General features: G+C 37.3%; 1 protein-coding gene across 2 annotated transcripts in view; it reads left to right on the plus strand.

Moving 5' to 3' along the window:
* LOC122063413 (probable magnesium transporter NIPA6) overlaps positions 1–9,971 on the plus strand; it is a 12,858-nt gene extending 2,887 nt beyond the window's left edge. For both annotated transcript variants that reach the window (XM_042627121.1, XM_042627120.1), the window contains exons 7-9: positions 8,517–8,609; positions 8,883–9,003; positions 9,126–9,971. In XM_042627121.1, coding sequence (XP_042483055.1) covers positions 8,517–8,609; positions 8,883–9,003; positions 9,126–9,253 — 342 coding nt within the window. In that variant the 3' untranslated portion in view covers positions 9,254–9,971. The remainder of the gene's footprint in view (positions 1–8,516; positions 8,610–8,882; positions 9,004–9,125) is intronic.
* The last annotated feature ends 6,982 nt before the right edge of the window (positions 9,972–16,953 follow it).

Genomic DNA, 16,953 nt, shown 5'->3' on the forward strand with positions numbered 1-16,953 from the left:
AGACAGCCACGCAGGCTTCTCCAACTTAATTCATTCTTCATTCATTTTCAACTAATCCCATAACTTGGGTTACATGCTTTATTTATAATAATCTAAAATTAAGGCTTCCTACTTAAAGTCAAAGACTAAAATAGAAATAAAATCTCCTAAATCTAGACTAATAGAAATAGAAACAAAGGACTCAAATTGGAAACTTGTTACCTATCTAGAAACTACCTAAAATAAAAGATTGCAAATAAAATCCTAGAATTTGTTACTAATCTAGAATTGCCTAAAATAAAAGATTACAAATAGAATAAAATCCTAGATTATTCTAACAATCTTGAACCCAAATCAGTAACTTGGAACCCAAATTGGATCTGGGTCTTGGTCCGGGTTCTGGAGCGGGTTTGGGTCGATCCATCAGAGCGCTGCTACATCAGAAGGTCATCCTAAGAAACTTTATTTTTGCTTCTGTTCTAGTGGTAGAATAGAACCCTGCCACTTTGGTCTTATTACTTGTCTCTCCTGAATCCCTAATAGGCTATTCAATTCTTCCTAGCTTCTTTTAATGGCATAGCTTGGGAACCTTCGAAGCTTTGGCCTTGATGGATGGATAATACCATGGAAAGTAGATGTTTCCTTTATGACCATATCTGGTTGCAATGAGACATGATGTGGTGTTATTCTATAGGCTGAGAAAGACAGTTTTGACTTATAGTACAATTGTGAAATATGCTCAATGTGTCCCCCAGAGTCTTGAGGTTTCTTCTTCTCCATCCAAACTGTGACATGTAGGAAGCTGGAGCTTCTGCCATACATTCCCTAGCTTGAAAGGCTTTTGCATGTTCTACCTTCTTCCTTTGCCTTGGGTTATTCATGTTTCAAGATCTCGCCGAGATCTCTCTATTAACTCATGTTTTTGACTTGGCAAGACGAGAGCATAGGAGAATATAAAATGTACTAGATATCGGTTGAGATCTATGTGAATATTTTGGGTCTCAACTTGACTCGAGACCAAGTCACATGGGGTATATACATAATTTCGACCCTCAACTCGACCCAATTCAACATAACTCAACATCTCTCGCCTATCTCGCCCTGCTATAAAGAAAAAAGTGAGCTTTTGGTGGCTTTTCTTGCCAAATTTCTCCTCTATAGTGTAGATTAACAACTTCAACACTTGGAGATTGGAGATTGGAGATTGGAGATTGGAGATTATCACTTCATCATCAACCATTGGACATCTTTTTCTTCTCAAGAACAGTTTTAGGCAAAAACAACTTCTCAAAACCATTTTTTTTCATAGAAACATGGTCAATAGTTGTTTGTTTTTATTTTGGAATATTCTAGTGTGAAGGGTTCGAAGACTACCTACTTAGGGTCTGACGTCAAAGTACCATTTTGAGTTTGATTTAATAAAAAATAAAATAAATAAAAACTGGGGTATCTACTGTGTTTATAAGGCCTAAAATAGGCTAATTGACAAGTTTCAGAGCCTAAAAAGCCAATATGGCCACCAAAACTAATCACCCTGAGATGACCAGGCGAAAAATACCAGATCTTGGGTAGATCTTGCCAGCTTGGTATTTTTGCCTGAGAAACTTGTGTTGAGATCAAGATCTTGGACCTTGGATTTATTCAAAGGTCATATTGTGCGACCTGAAGTGTAGTATTGAGGACTGACAACTACCAGATCGAAGGGTAGGCAATGAGCTAATAGAAAGGCATTGGTTAGATAGAATTATCTTCTCTTCCATATAAAAGAAAGATTCTTGAGAAAAGAAAAATGACCCTTTCCTTTGATATGGAAAGTTCTCAATCAAATTGAGAAATCAAGTGTCTAATTAACAATTTTAGATGCAATTAACAAACAAAGAGGCATGTCTTTTCCTCCCATTTACAATTCTAGCTGTCCCTCCTGATAACTCAAATATTCAATGAAGAGGCATTTAATGGACTTAGTGGAAATTTTATTCAATAAATAGAGAATAGACAATAAGAAATTCTAGGATCGATAAAGATGAGATGGAGACAGCCTCCCTGTGAAGTGAGGGTAAGGCTATGTATATTGCGACCCTCCCCAGACCCCACAATGGTGGGAGTCTTGTGCATTGGGTGATCCCTTTCTATAAAGAGGAGATGAAATTAAGATTTAATAATTATGTGGTAGTTCTATCATCAAGGACGTTCAAAGGCTTTTGGTTATTTGAATGTCAGTTGACATAATGAGATTAGTAGAAGTGGAAAGTTTTGTTGCAATGGCCAGAAATCTTATGAAATGATGAATGTCATTGCTGCTTTACCTCACCATTTGCTGTGCAGTGTATGGACTCTAGCTTGCAATCTGATACTCTTATTAATGCGATCTGAAAATCCATATTTTGGATCTCGTATGCAAACAGGCCCAATGATCAAATTTGTGATGAGATATGAGATAAAAGAAGCAACTGCGTTGTTAAGGGAAGAGATCCAATCGATGGAAGGGGAGGGAAAAGAGATGAGCTTGATCTGCTTAGGAGAAAGAAAAGTGAACAAAAGAGAATATGAAATCAAGTACGGGTACCGATCCCATATGCACTGCTCAACAACCCCAAAACTCTTAAAAAATTCATATTCTTTATTCAAATCATCTCCAATTGATGGGGGGTGCATTATATATATATATATATATATATATATTGTGATAGCAAACACCAACAAATACGGAAATAAACCAAGACAGATCCGCGCGACACAAAGATTTAATGCGATTCACACACCGGTATGGCGTGCTACGTCCTCGGGCGAAGAAGAAGATGTTTCACTATGTAAAAGAGAAATTACACCCAAACAGCGACGATAAAACTCGCACTGAAGCCCTAGCTCGAAAAACCCTCAAACTACAATGACCTGCTCAACAAGACGATAGTACATTATATACTCCTCGAAGTCGCGGGTCGAAACCTACCATTCGGCCTAACCCCTCTGCTTCCATCACAGATCTCAGAAAACTTCCCATTCTGGTCGCCACCAAAATATGTTAGAGCAGATCATTCTTCAAAACGGGTCAAGAATTCGAGACAAACTTAACATATATATATATATATATTTTAAAGACCTTTTAAAATTCCTAAATTGACTCATAAAAGAACTCCTAATTAACTAAATAAACTCAAAACAGAACTCTATCTAATTAGTTAGTACTCTAATCTAACTCAAACATTTAACTTCACTAATAAATCTTGCATACTAACTTTTTTCCCGCTTTGTAAGTGTAGAATTAGGGAGAATGTGACTTGTGCCTAAACTAACACAAGCCCCTTTATTTATAATAAAAGCAAAACCCTAAAGGATTTAAGGGTCCGTTTGGATAGCACCCCTAAAACTCATTATTACAATAATCAATTATTCCAACAATAAGCTTATAAGTTAGGCCCATTACAAATGAAACCCAAAAAAACAAAAAGGCCCAACCTATATTATAATAACCCAAAGGTCAATTTTTTTCAGCCCATTGGACTGTAAACTGCTCCTTGGTGGCCTTTTAAACTTACACAGGAATCCATACGGGATTATTGTCAAATGGAACTACATCACTTATCCCGTGAGTACCGTTAATATAATTCTAGAAAAAATAATTGTATTTCACATTTATAGGAAAATGAGTTTTGATATTTGATAGAATTTTTGTATATATGTTGTTTCTTATTTGTTTGTCGTTCAGCTCCGTGCATCATTTCTGGGCGTATAATTGTCCTATACAATTTTCTTTTGAGTTTTAAAGGAATACATTGATCACACAACACACCAGACACACTTATCCACTTCATCCATCATATTTTAATTCTCTGTATAACACCATCATCTATTTCTCCTTCTTTATTTATGATTGAGCCCATATACCTAAAATAATGACTCTGCAGTATCTCCCTCATCTATGTTCACCACCTCATTATCCAGCTTCTTGTCACTAAAGTTACACACCATATACTCTATTTTTTTTTTTTCTGCTTATCTTCAAACTTTTTATTCCATAGTTGATCTCCATAATTTAATTGTCATTCATCTCTGCTTTAGTTTTTTTCACCAAAACAATATTATTAGCAAAAAGCATACACCAAGGGATCTAATCTTAAATGTCTTTAGTCAATTCACCTTTGTTTAGCGCAAACAAATATGGGTTTAAAGCTGATCCTTGATGTAACCCAATTGTAATTGAAATTATACTAGTTACCACACTATTATACATATCTTTGACTATGTCCACATAATTAATTAAAACATATCTTATCTCTAATAATTGCCAAAATTAACGCTCTAGGGGCTCTAAAGAAAAAGGGCGAACAAAGTGCACATGGCTCCCGCCATCGCAGGGTCTGGGGAGGGTCGAAATGTACGCAGCCTTACCCCCTACTTCATGGAGAGGTTGTTTCCTGACTCATACTCATGATTACTATATCACAATGGTGCAACTTTACTATTGCACCAAGGTCCACCATCTCCTTATTGACTCTGTCGTTAGCTTTTTATAGGTCAATAAATACCATATGGAGATCCTTTTTCATTCTCAACATCTTTCAATGAATCTATTAAGTAAATAAATAGCTTATGTCATTGATCTTTCTGGCATAAAACTAAATTGATTATCCGTAATATTAGTTTTTATTCGTATGGGAATTTCAATCTCTCTCTCCCATAATTTCATGGTATGACTCATAAGTTTTATGCCTCTATTTTTTTTTACAACTTTGAATATCAGCTTTATTTTTATTAATTGGAACCACAATCCTTCTCCTTCCATTTAACATTTTTTCTTTTGCTCATAATCTTATCAAACAACTTAATAAGCTAAGATAAATCATAGATTCCTATGCTCTTCCACACTTTTATAGGAACCATAGTTGTCACGGCATCAAATCGATCCAAGGCGGTGGAGGGGTGGCTAATCGATTTGGTGATGAATCGCCCGTTATGGCGTTGCCATGGCGGTCAAATCGCCCATATGTCATTTTTTATTTTCCATATTTTCTAAAGTTATTTAGTATGCTATTTTTTTATTTCTCCTATTTTCTAAAGTTATTTAGTATGATACAAGCCTACAATATATACCCTATAACATATAAAACCAAAATTAAGCAACATCAAATCATCAAAAATCAACATAGCCCTATCAAAATCACCTTGCATTTTATAAAAAATCGACCGCCTAGTGAATCAGGCATACCTGGCATCCATGGCGGTGCCATAGCGACGCCTATCAGCCAATGGTGACTGCCATTTTGAGTCACGTAAATCGTAGCACTGCCATGAACTTCATTTTCAGCCAGGACAATGACAACTATGATAGGAACCACATCTGGACCAAGTGTCTTTCATACTTTCATCTTCTTTAAATCTTGTTTTACTTCAGGCACCCAATTTTTGTATGTATCTACAATATGCGGTGTCTTGATGGTTACTTCCTCTTTCTAGGACACTGTCACTTAAAATGTCATCATTTAGTAGGCTGTTGAAATGGTTTTTCTATCTCTCTTTAATGTCCTCATCCCTTATTAGTACTTATCACCAAATATTCTAACATATACAATACCATTTTTCTAAATGAGGGCAGACCTTGGTGTAAGGGTAAGGTTGTTTTATTGCGACCTAGTGGTCATGGGTTTGAGTTGAGAAATAGCCTCTTTGCGAAGCGGGGGTAAGTTTGCGTATATTATGATTCTCCCCACACCTTGCAGTGGTGGGAGCCTTGTGCATTGGGTACACTCCTTAATTCCATTTTTTAAATCGTTATCCCCTACTATGCCTACCCCACTTCACTTACTTTTATCCCCAGTATACCATAGTTTATAGTCATCCAAATCCTTGGCTTTTTCAACCTTACATATAGTCTCTTGAATTCAAGCTATGTTAATTCTTATTCTCCTCATAACGTCTATAAATTCTAAATCCTTTCCCATTAGGGACCCTATATTCCAAGATGTTAATCTAATCCTACACTTTTGGATCAGCTTCTTTACCCACACTTGTCCATGATGAAGAACCCTTGCCTACTTGTCACCACAATCGGGTGCCGAAGAGGTGTGTCTCTTACAGGGGATGACGCTCTAGCTAACACTTGTTCACTATTCACTACACTTGGGTCAAAGTGTAATGCACATCCGAGGGGATGCCATAGCATAAGGTCGAAAATGTGTGGTTTTAGAATCCATGCAAAAAGGGTTTGGCTAAGGTGTTTTTGTGCTGGCTGCCGACCTGACACAACAACCCTCCTCCTGGACTGGTAGCATAAAACACTAGCGGAGTTAATTTCACATTATTCACTCCCCCACCAAAATAAAATTTGGGGGGGGGGGACTACAACCCATGTGCTCGACGGAGAAGAGAATGGGGGAAAGAAGAAAAGAGGAAGAGGAAGAACCCGAGAAGAAGAAGGGAAAAAAAAACCCTGCTTGACAGGGGGAAAAAAAAGGAGAAGACGTTTGGGACTCAAGTCTCAAGCTCAAGTGCTCAACGAATGAAGAACTGAACTTTTTTGTTGTTTATTTGCTTATGTTTTATAAACCAGGTGATTCAATGCTTCTCACTTGTATTATGGTTCACATGCATATAGACCAGTTAGAAATGGAATCTGTCATTGTTAAAACACACACACACACACACACACACACAAAGCGATCGCCAGCCTTCAAGGTGTCCGAAGGCGCTCAAGGCATCGCTCAAATAGCCAAGGCGACTGCCTTTTATGACTATAGCAAGGCAGTAATTGCCCAACCCTTAAAAAATCCTGGGCACCAAGGCACTTCCTAGGTTCAATATAAACTTTGCAATGTCACACAACATGCTCTGCAGACAAATCTGTAGCTAAGCCTGTGAAGTCATCCTTTCTTTTCAATCATTATGTGATCCACCATGCTGTATCCAAATCAAGTGCTATTGCTTGAGCGGCAATCATCTTGTTCATATGGAAGATTTATGAGCTTCTCATCTCAAATGAAGCACCCATTCAGCTGGCCAATACAAAGAACTATCTGTAATTCTGTAGGTTTCTGTTTGAAATGATTTGTTGCACTTAAGGATTGTAGCTTTTAATTTACTTGTGATTGTTACCCATTCCTCAAATGTCTTCCTACAACCCGCTGGTCTTATTGTTGTACAGACTAGAGTGAAGTGCTGAAGAGATTCAGTCTTGAACTGGTTTTGTTTTTGATGATGATACTTCCATGATGCTTGTATGGAAATGGAAGGCCGTATCACTGGGGCCCCCCTCTATTGATTTAGCCTATTTATTATAATGAATTTATTTCTATAGCTTGAGAATTTCTTAAGCTGTACTATTGGACTGGGTTTGTTCTCCTGATGTATCAGGTTCTTTGGAAACAGCCCAAGCCCCCTCCAGTTGATTTTTATTTTCCTCTTACCATATTAATAGAACTTCATACCATGGCCTTTGGAATGTTCTTCTTTTCTTTCTGTGTCCTTTTTAACTTTTTTTTTTTTGGGGGGGGAGGGTGTGGGGGAAGGGGTGGGGTGGGTGGGTGGGTGGGGTGGGGTAGGGTTGGGCTAGTTTTCAGGCACCAATAGTGCTAGAGTGTATTCCAGCAACAACAGTATTATCTATCCTGTGGCAGTATGTTTTTCACTCAAATTAGGTGGACATGCAATCCGTATCTTCATCTACTCATGGGTTAGTTTTCAGTCCGTCTTGATTTTTTGCAATGTGCCAGTAGAATGTTTTGTAAATTATTTGTAAGTGACAGTTTTGTTAAAATACTTGGACAGTTGAAGTTAAGGGAACAACCCTATATATGACTGGCCATGTGGTTGAGATTGGCAACAAATTAGGCATGTGGCAAGGATTTTCATCTATCCAACTGTCAGAATAACTAGATCATCCCCTCCCCCATATGGAAAAACTATGGCTTTTGGTACTGGAACCAACATTTTCCTTCTTTCTCCCACCCTCAATCTCAATACATTACTGCAATGATACTGCTGTTGTGTTGCATCCTCTGTTTGAAATTATAAAGGAAGGGCTTATTTAATGCATATTGACAAGATGTGTGCCTTAATTTCTATAATCTAGTACCAGAATAGGATAGAGAAGCTTAATTGTGTTCGTGTTTAATAACTTTGTAAAAGTGAACTTGATTTACTACCATATATGTCATGGTTGACGAACCTTGACTAATAAAACTGGGGAATTGAAATGACAAGAAATTACCTGGAGGTACTGGTGTGGAGGTTGCATAGTGCATTGTTCCTCTTTTATGTCAAAATTGTGTAGATTCAAGTCTTACACGAGATCTTTATAAATTCTTAAAGCTGCCATAGTCCATAGGATTTTTCAACTTTTACCTGGTAACATTTGGGAGTTATTCACAGTTTCCCATTAACAGTTATTTATGAGGTTATCTCGTTGTTTCAAGGTCTCTTGTATGTATTCAGTGTCCACAAATGAAAGAATGCTTTAGTTTCACAATTCAGGGCAAAGAATATGGATGTTGAATCACATGCTTACTATGAATTCTCTCATTGACCTCCTTACATTATTTCAGGCTCTTGACACCTTCAACACTGCAGTTGTGTCTCCTATATATTATGTTATGTTCACATCACTTACCATTCTTGCAAGTGTCATAATGTTCAAGGTATTGTTTGACCGATTCTCTACTGGTTTCATATAATGTTTGAGATGCCATTTCTTCTGTTTATACATTAAAGCAACTTCTTTCTGGGCTAGCTTTATTGGTTTGATCCCTCGACCAATCCAGAACATAAAACTGCCCAAGTCGGGTCATTTCTCTGATTGTATGTCCAGCATGGATAACATATGTAGGAAGTTGAATAGATCTGGACAAAACATGAAAGAAATAGCCCTTTTCTGGTGGGTTCTCACTTTTGGTTCTGGTAGCTTATGTCAGGACTGGGATAGCCAAAGTATGGGGAGCATTGTGTCTGAAATATGTGGCTTCATCATTGTGCTTTCTGGGACCATCTTATTTCACGTGACAAAAGACTTTGAGAGGAGTCCATCTTTTAGAGGTCAGTGATGAATTTGTTAATTCTTTCTGTTAAAGCCTATACTGTCTGCATCATGTTGCAATCAGTTTGCTGGATTTTCAACTATCTAGGAATCCTGTACTCAATGTATCCCATTTATGTAGGTAACTATGCACCCTTATCCCCATCATTATCAGCCCGGCTTTGCAATGGAAATGGGGAACTATTGAAGCATGATGAGGAAGATGTACCTTCTGAGGATATCTGCTTGAGAAGACAGGAGCTGTACTAGTTGCTGTCTACTTTCCAAAACTGATACCACCTTACAAGATTACAAGCTAACATGAAATTGCAGTGGGAACTCTGCAAACTCTGAGAAAGTAGACCTTGCTATGACTCCTCACTATTCAGGTCAATAGATTCCAGATTGGGGCTCATATGAAGATTAATGGAATTGGCTCAGTTAGCTGTGGTATCAACTTTTTTGGGTTCTGCACTAAAATATTTGTTGTGATGAAAGAGGTCAGGATTGTGGTGATAGAAATTTTACATTTTGCAATGCATGCCACTGCATACTTGTAAAAAGTTCTTGGAGTTTGCTGTCTTGGAGGTTTGCTGGATGTGTTGAGTTCTGGGCAAATATAACAGATTCATTGGTGACATGGAAACATTGACTAGGTCTGGGTTTCCTTCTGCCGGAATTCTCTCTGACATTGTGTCAGTATGTTTTGGTAAATGAGTTCCAAGTGGAAATCCATCGACATGTCCATGCAAGTTTTGAGTATTTCTGGCTTGTGTAGAAAACTGACTGCCTGCTTGTATAGTAATTTCTGATTCATTGTTCTGTTCATTTGTAATTTTGAATTTTGGTAATAAAACAAAGTGGGGTTGGGTTTGAAGAAGGAAATACAGGGAATAGTTTGTAATTGTTACCCATGGGATTTTTTTTTTATTTGTTGAGAATCAATCAATGTGCCATTTAGTGGAGTCGTTGCCATACAAATGTTGCATATTTTTGAACTGGTGGACACTTCTATAATTTCGCTTTTCTCAATCAACATTCGTGATTCCCTCGAGAAGAGGGATAAGAAATATTTGGAAATATCATTAGAGGTTCTTTTAATTGTCCAGAAACATATTTCTTTCTGATGAACAAAACATAGCTGAATGTGATCCATTTTTTTTTTATTAGATAACATATTTTATTCCAGTGACTCTCTGAACTTTTTATTTCTGGACTATCATGGCATTACTGCCTTATTATTGTAATCTAGCAGATAAATCCATGATTTAAATGGAGTTATTTGGTTTCCTTTTGTGTCCTGAGCTGGGACTTAATGAATTGCTTAAACTTTGCCCAAGTAGTTTTGGATGGAGATTTTAGACAGAAGGTGTATCATTGGAAATCCTTGAAAATTTTCAAGGTTTAAATGCATGGGTGAAAGTGGTTGTAGACTGCTAAGAAATTACTGTGGCCTGTAAAGACTATTCTCTTAGGTTGGACTGAAACCAGGGGAAAAGAAAGGACAGGAAGGGAGAAAAGGTATCAGGCGTCCCCTTCTCCAGTTTGCACCAAAGTGGAGAATCTTATGGTTTTGGCAAGGCTCCATCTCTGCCCTACTTGAAAAAGGTTTATTCTCTAGGACAGAGAGGCCTGGGGCTGGTTTGTCAGTTGCTAAAGATTATAGTTTTCTATTGTTTTCTGGCAATCCAAACGGGTGGTTCTATTGACTGGTTGAACCAACGGGTCCAAAACCTGTACCCACAATGAATTGAGGATTTACCAAAAAATGTTCATATTAAATGTCAATCAACAACCAGATATATTTTGAGCAATTTATTTCAAACCAAAATAGGAGAGACTTGGAAAGTGGTTTCATTAGAACTGATTTGGTTCACTACATGAGTAGGAATGATTTAGCTGTGATTTTCTTAACGCCCTCAAATGAATTTGACATCACTTATACATTCTTGTGTCACATTATTCACTCATGGACTAAATACATTTGGTATGACCAAACAACTTCTCATGTGCAAAAATTTCATGAACCTAGATTTTTATTCTATCTTATAAATTTATAAATAATTAAAGGGTTAACTTAGGTCTAAGAGGTGAAAGGGGAGCTTCATAATATTATTGAAATGCTTATCCTCTCTTTTAATGTTAGAGGAAATTGAAAGGATCCAACGTCTTCAACCAGAGGGTTGAAGAGGGTTGAATCTCGTCTTCAACCAGAGGGTTGAATCTGGTCTTCAACCAGGGGTGGAAGAAAAGCCCCATACACTCATGGACCAACGGATTGGAGATATTAGCATTCGCAACTCGTCGAAATTGAGAAAAGGGGTTTCGCAGCTTGAAGAAAGCTGGTTTTCAAAATTTGTAAGACGGCATATGAGGTTGGAAGGAGATATGTTTTGATATCTTGAGGTTTTGTTTTGATATCTCATTATTGTTGAAACTTTTTTTTCTTTTCTGATTCCTGGTAAAATGGGATGAAGCTATTGCAAGAGAACATCAATGAGTTTCTCCTTGGGAGATTTAGTCCTCCATATGTCTACTAGCATTGGTGTTCAATCTGCCCCAAGGTTGAAGAAATTTCAGACCAGTCCACCATTGACCTCGTCACCACATCAGTAAAGCTGCAATAGGAAGTTGCTTCTTGGACGGATGAATCTGTGAGATCGAACTCTGTCTCTGTTAAGTTTGTCTCGAATTATTGACCTGTTTTGAAGATTAACCAGCTCCGACATATATTGGCGGTGACCAGAATGAGAAGTTTTCTGAGATCTGTGATGGAAGTAGAGGAGCCCAGCACTGATCTTGTATTGGGTGCGGGAGCAGTATGGTTCGACTGGATTGACAGCGACCCGATAGGTCAACCCCCAACTTGGAGTATATAATATACTATCGTCTTGTTGAGCAAGTCATTGTAATTTGGGAGTTTTTTGAGCTAGGGTTTCAGGGTGAGTTTTCTCGTCGCTTCTTGAGTGTAATCCCACTTCTGCACAGTGAAACATCTTCTTCTTCGCTAGAGGACGTAGCACACCACACCGGTGTGTGAACCTCGTTAAATCTCTGGGTTGTGCGGATCTATTGTCTGTTTATTTCGTATTTTTCTTGTTGTTTGCTCTAACAATTTCACAACAGCTCATGGATAGTGATTAAACTTTGTTTCTTTGTTCCTTCACCTTCAGCCACTAGAGATGGGTTCTAAAGATTTGAAACAGAGGAGTATAGAGGTGAGTAGTACAAGAGGGTATAATGGTCCTATCCTATTAAGTTGATTTTTCACTAACACTATCAATGCTAGGGGAGGGAGCGTAATTCCTTCAAACCATTGGATCCACATGTAATTTTTGCAAATTACAGGGGAGGGAGGCATAATTTCCCCTTATTTTTCCCATACTAGGTCCACCGATTAAACTGTTCCTCCTAATAGCCAAGTCAATCAGCCCTGGAACAAAGGTGTTCTGTGAACTTGTGTAATGTACAAGGTCGATGGAGATATTTTAGACTCGTCCCTCTCCAGAGAAGCTAGCAGGTTCTCTATGGTATCATTCAACACCACATCTGCATTATTGTATCTCTCCATGTTCGCTATCCAAAGAACAACCACCTTGTCTACATTAGTAGCTTTCTTGAAATCTCTGAACATTAACTCAGATCAGATTCAAAGTCAAGACCTTAGATAGAGCTGAAAATTAAACACAACCCATCTGAAGAACAATTAATGGATGAGACGAAGATGAAGGAGAGCTGGAGATCGAGAAGGGGATAGGGAGGTTCAAGGTGGAACCACGAAAAAAACCCAAACCTTAAAAGTTGAAAAACACATTAGGGTTAAATGGTGTTTTTCCATTTAACCACTAACAACATATTAACACCGTCAAGTTTCTTGGAGCTTCAAGTAATATTTTCAAACTTCAGGGCCAGTGTCAAGCAATTTACAATAATACATGGTGTGTCCAAGTATTTTTCCTTTTCAAAAAAAAAAAAAAAAAAAAAAAAAAAAAAAATATATATATATATATATATATATAATTTGTGGGCTTCCACATTACTTTAAAGAATGGAGTCCATTGGGTCAGTTCACAAAGCCCAACTTTCAAACCAAAATGGGACAGACTTGGAAAGTGGTTTAATTGGAACTGATTTGATTCAAAGAGTAGAAATGATTTACTTGCGATTTTCTTAGCAATCTTGTCTCGTCAAATGAATTAGACATCATTTATACATTGTTATGCCACATCGTTCACTCAGATTAAATACATTTGGTATGACTTCGAATGTACCAATATTTCATAAACCTTGACTTTGATTCTATCTTATAAATGTATAAATAATTAAAGGTTTAGCTTCGGTTTGAGAGGTGAAAAAGGGGAGCTTCATGATATTATTGAAATTCTAACTTCTCTTTCGGTGACAATTTTTTTTTTTTTGGAAGTTCTATGTTGAAAATGGGATGTTGGAGGAAATTGAAACGATCTAAGTCTTAAGATTTACTTTTCGGTGCTTTTAATTGCCAGCAAGGATTAAAGTATCGGTATCGGTCACCGTATCGGTCGGCCAAAATTAAGATACGTATCGGAGGGTATCGTATCGTATCGGAGATACACTAAGATACGCTAAAGATACACACATAAATGGATAGGAAACATTTTTTTAAACACTTTTGCATAAAGAATTTGTTAAAAAAAGCTATTGATAACATGTATTATGCATAAACACTAAATTAAGGGTATCGTACTAAGAATTCAAGGTCTGTAGTTGTCCCATAAATGTAAAATCCTTGTTCCCAACCTTGATTTCCACTTTAGTTAGAGAGAAATATGGCTGCCAGCAACTTTGGAACAAAAACCCTTCAAAAAATCGTTTTTTTCTGAAAAATTACCCATATTGGCCATTATATGACCGTAGCGCCGATACGTATCGATACTCACCGATACGTACCGATATATATATATATTTATATCGATACTCACCGATACGTGCAGATATATACCGATACATACCGATCGATACATACCGATACTCACCGATACTCACCGATACGTACCAATACATACCGAAACGTATATTTTACCTCAATTTTATATTTTTTCATAGAGTCGTATCGAGGCATGTCGTATCGTATCGATGTGTATTAGCGGTGTATTGATGCATATCGGTATGTATTGTAGGATATATATCGATACGAAATGATTTAAAAAATTCAATGTATCGTATCGGTGTGTATCGTATCGACGGACTAAATTTAAGATACGTATCGGAGGGTATCATATCGGTATCGGAGATACTTAAAACCATGATTGCCAGGTTTAAATCTTAACTTTTTCTAACCATTAGATACACAACTGACAATTCTGCATCTCCGATGTGCATAAGTCATGAATCAATTTTTTAAATCAACTCAAATTCATTTGCTTTTACTCCCATTCACTAATGCACTACAAAACGTCTAACACAGCTTTATTGTGCTTAATTTTCTCTATATGAAGAATTGCATTGTTTTATTTGTGCAACTCGATTTCCACGATAAAGCTCCAAATCTTAAAAACTTTATTTAATTTTATACCTTTAGGACCAAGTTTTCCTAATAAGGCTATGATGAAAAAGTTTCATCCCCTAATTTTTCATAAAACCTAGCTGGCCTCCTTTCATATCCCACCAGCTCAGACCCCACCCTGCATCCTTGCCTCCACCTATCCTAAATCTGCAAGAGAGGAATTTTAGTAATTTTTAACTCTGCCATAGTTGTCAAATAAGCAATAGCAAACTGTTCAGGTTTTACTTGATTCATCTTGGATTCCATGTAACTTTCACTTACTAAGATGGTGAGAAAAGAATGTTCTGAAATAACAATTAATTTGGTTGGACAGGAATATGAGCAACATCGATGGATGTTTCAGGGAATTGGAGAAGTTGCTTCCTATGTGGCATAAATCAGTCTCCACCAACAATCCACGTGGTGTCTAGAGAAACAGAGTCGGATTTCATATCTAGTGTTTCTCCAATCTTCTACGCAATACATGTGTCAAAGAGAAGGAGGTACAAACTCGAGAAGAAGTTTTGGATTTGTAGAAGAAGTGAAAGATTCATGCACTACAGCATCAGGAGGTAAGGAGAAGAGAACAGAGAAGTAGCAGAAGGGAGGGCATAGAGGATACTGTTAGTGCATGATCCTGGATCCTGTCTTTCATAAGAACCTGCACAACATAGATTAAAAACTGACCTAGAGGAAGCTCTAGAAAGGAGGCTCCGATGCCAAAGTTAGATCTTAATCCAGAGTGAAAATCTTGAGCAAGTTCTTAGTACAATTCGAACCTTCTGTGCTTCGTCCTCTGATCTCCTCGAGGCCTATTGTCAGCCTCTCTCCTATGTTGAGGTGAGATTCTTCCATTTTGAGGGGAGCGTTCTTTATGTCGAGAAGATCGACACATATAATCATCCTTCTGGGGATGATCGGTGTGCAAGGATTAAAGTATCAGTATCGATCGCCGTATCGGTCGGTCAAAATTAAGATATGTATAGGAGGGTATCGTATCGTATTGGAGATACACTAAGATACATTAAAGATACACACATAAAGAGATAGGAAACATTTTTTTTAAACACTTTTGCATAAAGAATTTGTTAAAAAAAATTACTGATAACATGTATTATGCATAAACACTAAATTGAAGGTGTTGCACTGAGAATTCAAGGTTTGTAGTTGTCCCATAAATGTAAAATCCTTATTCTCAACCTTGATTTCCACTTTAGTTTGAGAGAAATATGGTTGGTGGTAACTTTGGAACAAAAAACCCTAAAAAAATCATTTTTTTTGAAAAATTACCCATCTTGGCCATTATATGACCGTAGCGCACTATATCGGTACATACTGACACTCACCGATACGTACCGATCGATACATATCGATACTTATCGATACGTACTGATACGTACTGATCAATACACATAAATACTCACTGATACGTACCGATACATACCGAAATGTACATTTCACCTCGATTTTATATTTTTCCTAAAATCGTATCGGTGTATATCGTATCGAAGTGTATGGATGGTGTATTGATGCATATCGGTATGTATCGTAGGATATATATCGATACGAAAGGATTTTAAAAATTTAATGTATCGTATCGGTGTGTATTATATTGATCAGCTAAATTTAAGATACGTATCGAAAGGTATCATATCGGTATCAGAGATACTTTAAACCATGTCAATGTGGCTATGTCTTTCCGCACTTCGCTCGTAGAGCCAAATTGGTTGCGGTCCGCCTTTGTCTGCTTCTTCTCGGGACCATGGTGGCTTGGCTATTCCGGCATAGGCTGCTTGCTGAAATTCTTTGAAGCTTCTCGGATCACATCCGCCAAGTACCTTACTTGTTCATGCAAGTCATTGAAACTAGTCTGCCGTCACCACCTGTGGCGGAGTTGGATGGAGGCCTATCCACCACCGCCGGATCTTGTTCAATCTCCCCACTATTTCTTGCTAGTCTTGTAGTGGTGGTGATTGTTCGGCTTATCTTGTTTGGACTTCATTTTGGTGTGCAGTACAATTGTGATTGTTTGTGCATTGAAGTAATTTTATTTGATGCAATAAAGCTATTTCAATTTTTTGACCGAAAATCAATTCGTGAAATTAATATGAAATTAAAATTAAAATGGAAATTGAAATCATTTTGGACACTAAATAATGTGTGTGAAGGGAGATAGGGGATGAGTATTTGGCAGTAATTGTTATACAATAAAATAAGGGAATTATTTAAATAATTATACAAAAAGTATGGGAGAAATAAAAGTAATAATAAACAAAATTTAGAACTTTCTTACGATTAAAAAGCTTTATATCCTCCCCTACGATATTAAGCAATGGTCGTTACTCATATAAATGTTGTCCGTGTGAACTATGGTCCTATTCCTATCTCATGCTTCAATTTTTTCTTCTCTTTTGCAACTTCGGTGTTATTGGAATCGGAGACCTAT

The sequence above is a fragment of the Macadamia integrifolia genome, unplaced genomic scaffold (assembly GCF_013358625.1).
Source record: "Macadamia integrifolia cultivar HAES 741 unplaced genomic scaffold, SCU_Mint_v3 scaffold1320, whole genome shotgun sequence".
NCBI lineage: Eukaryota > Viridiplantae > Streptophyta > Magnoliopsida > Proteales > Proteaceae > Macadamia > Macadamia integrifolia.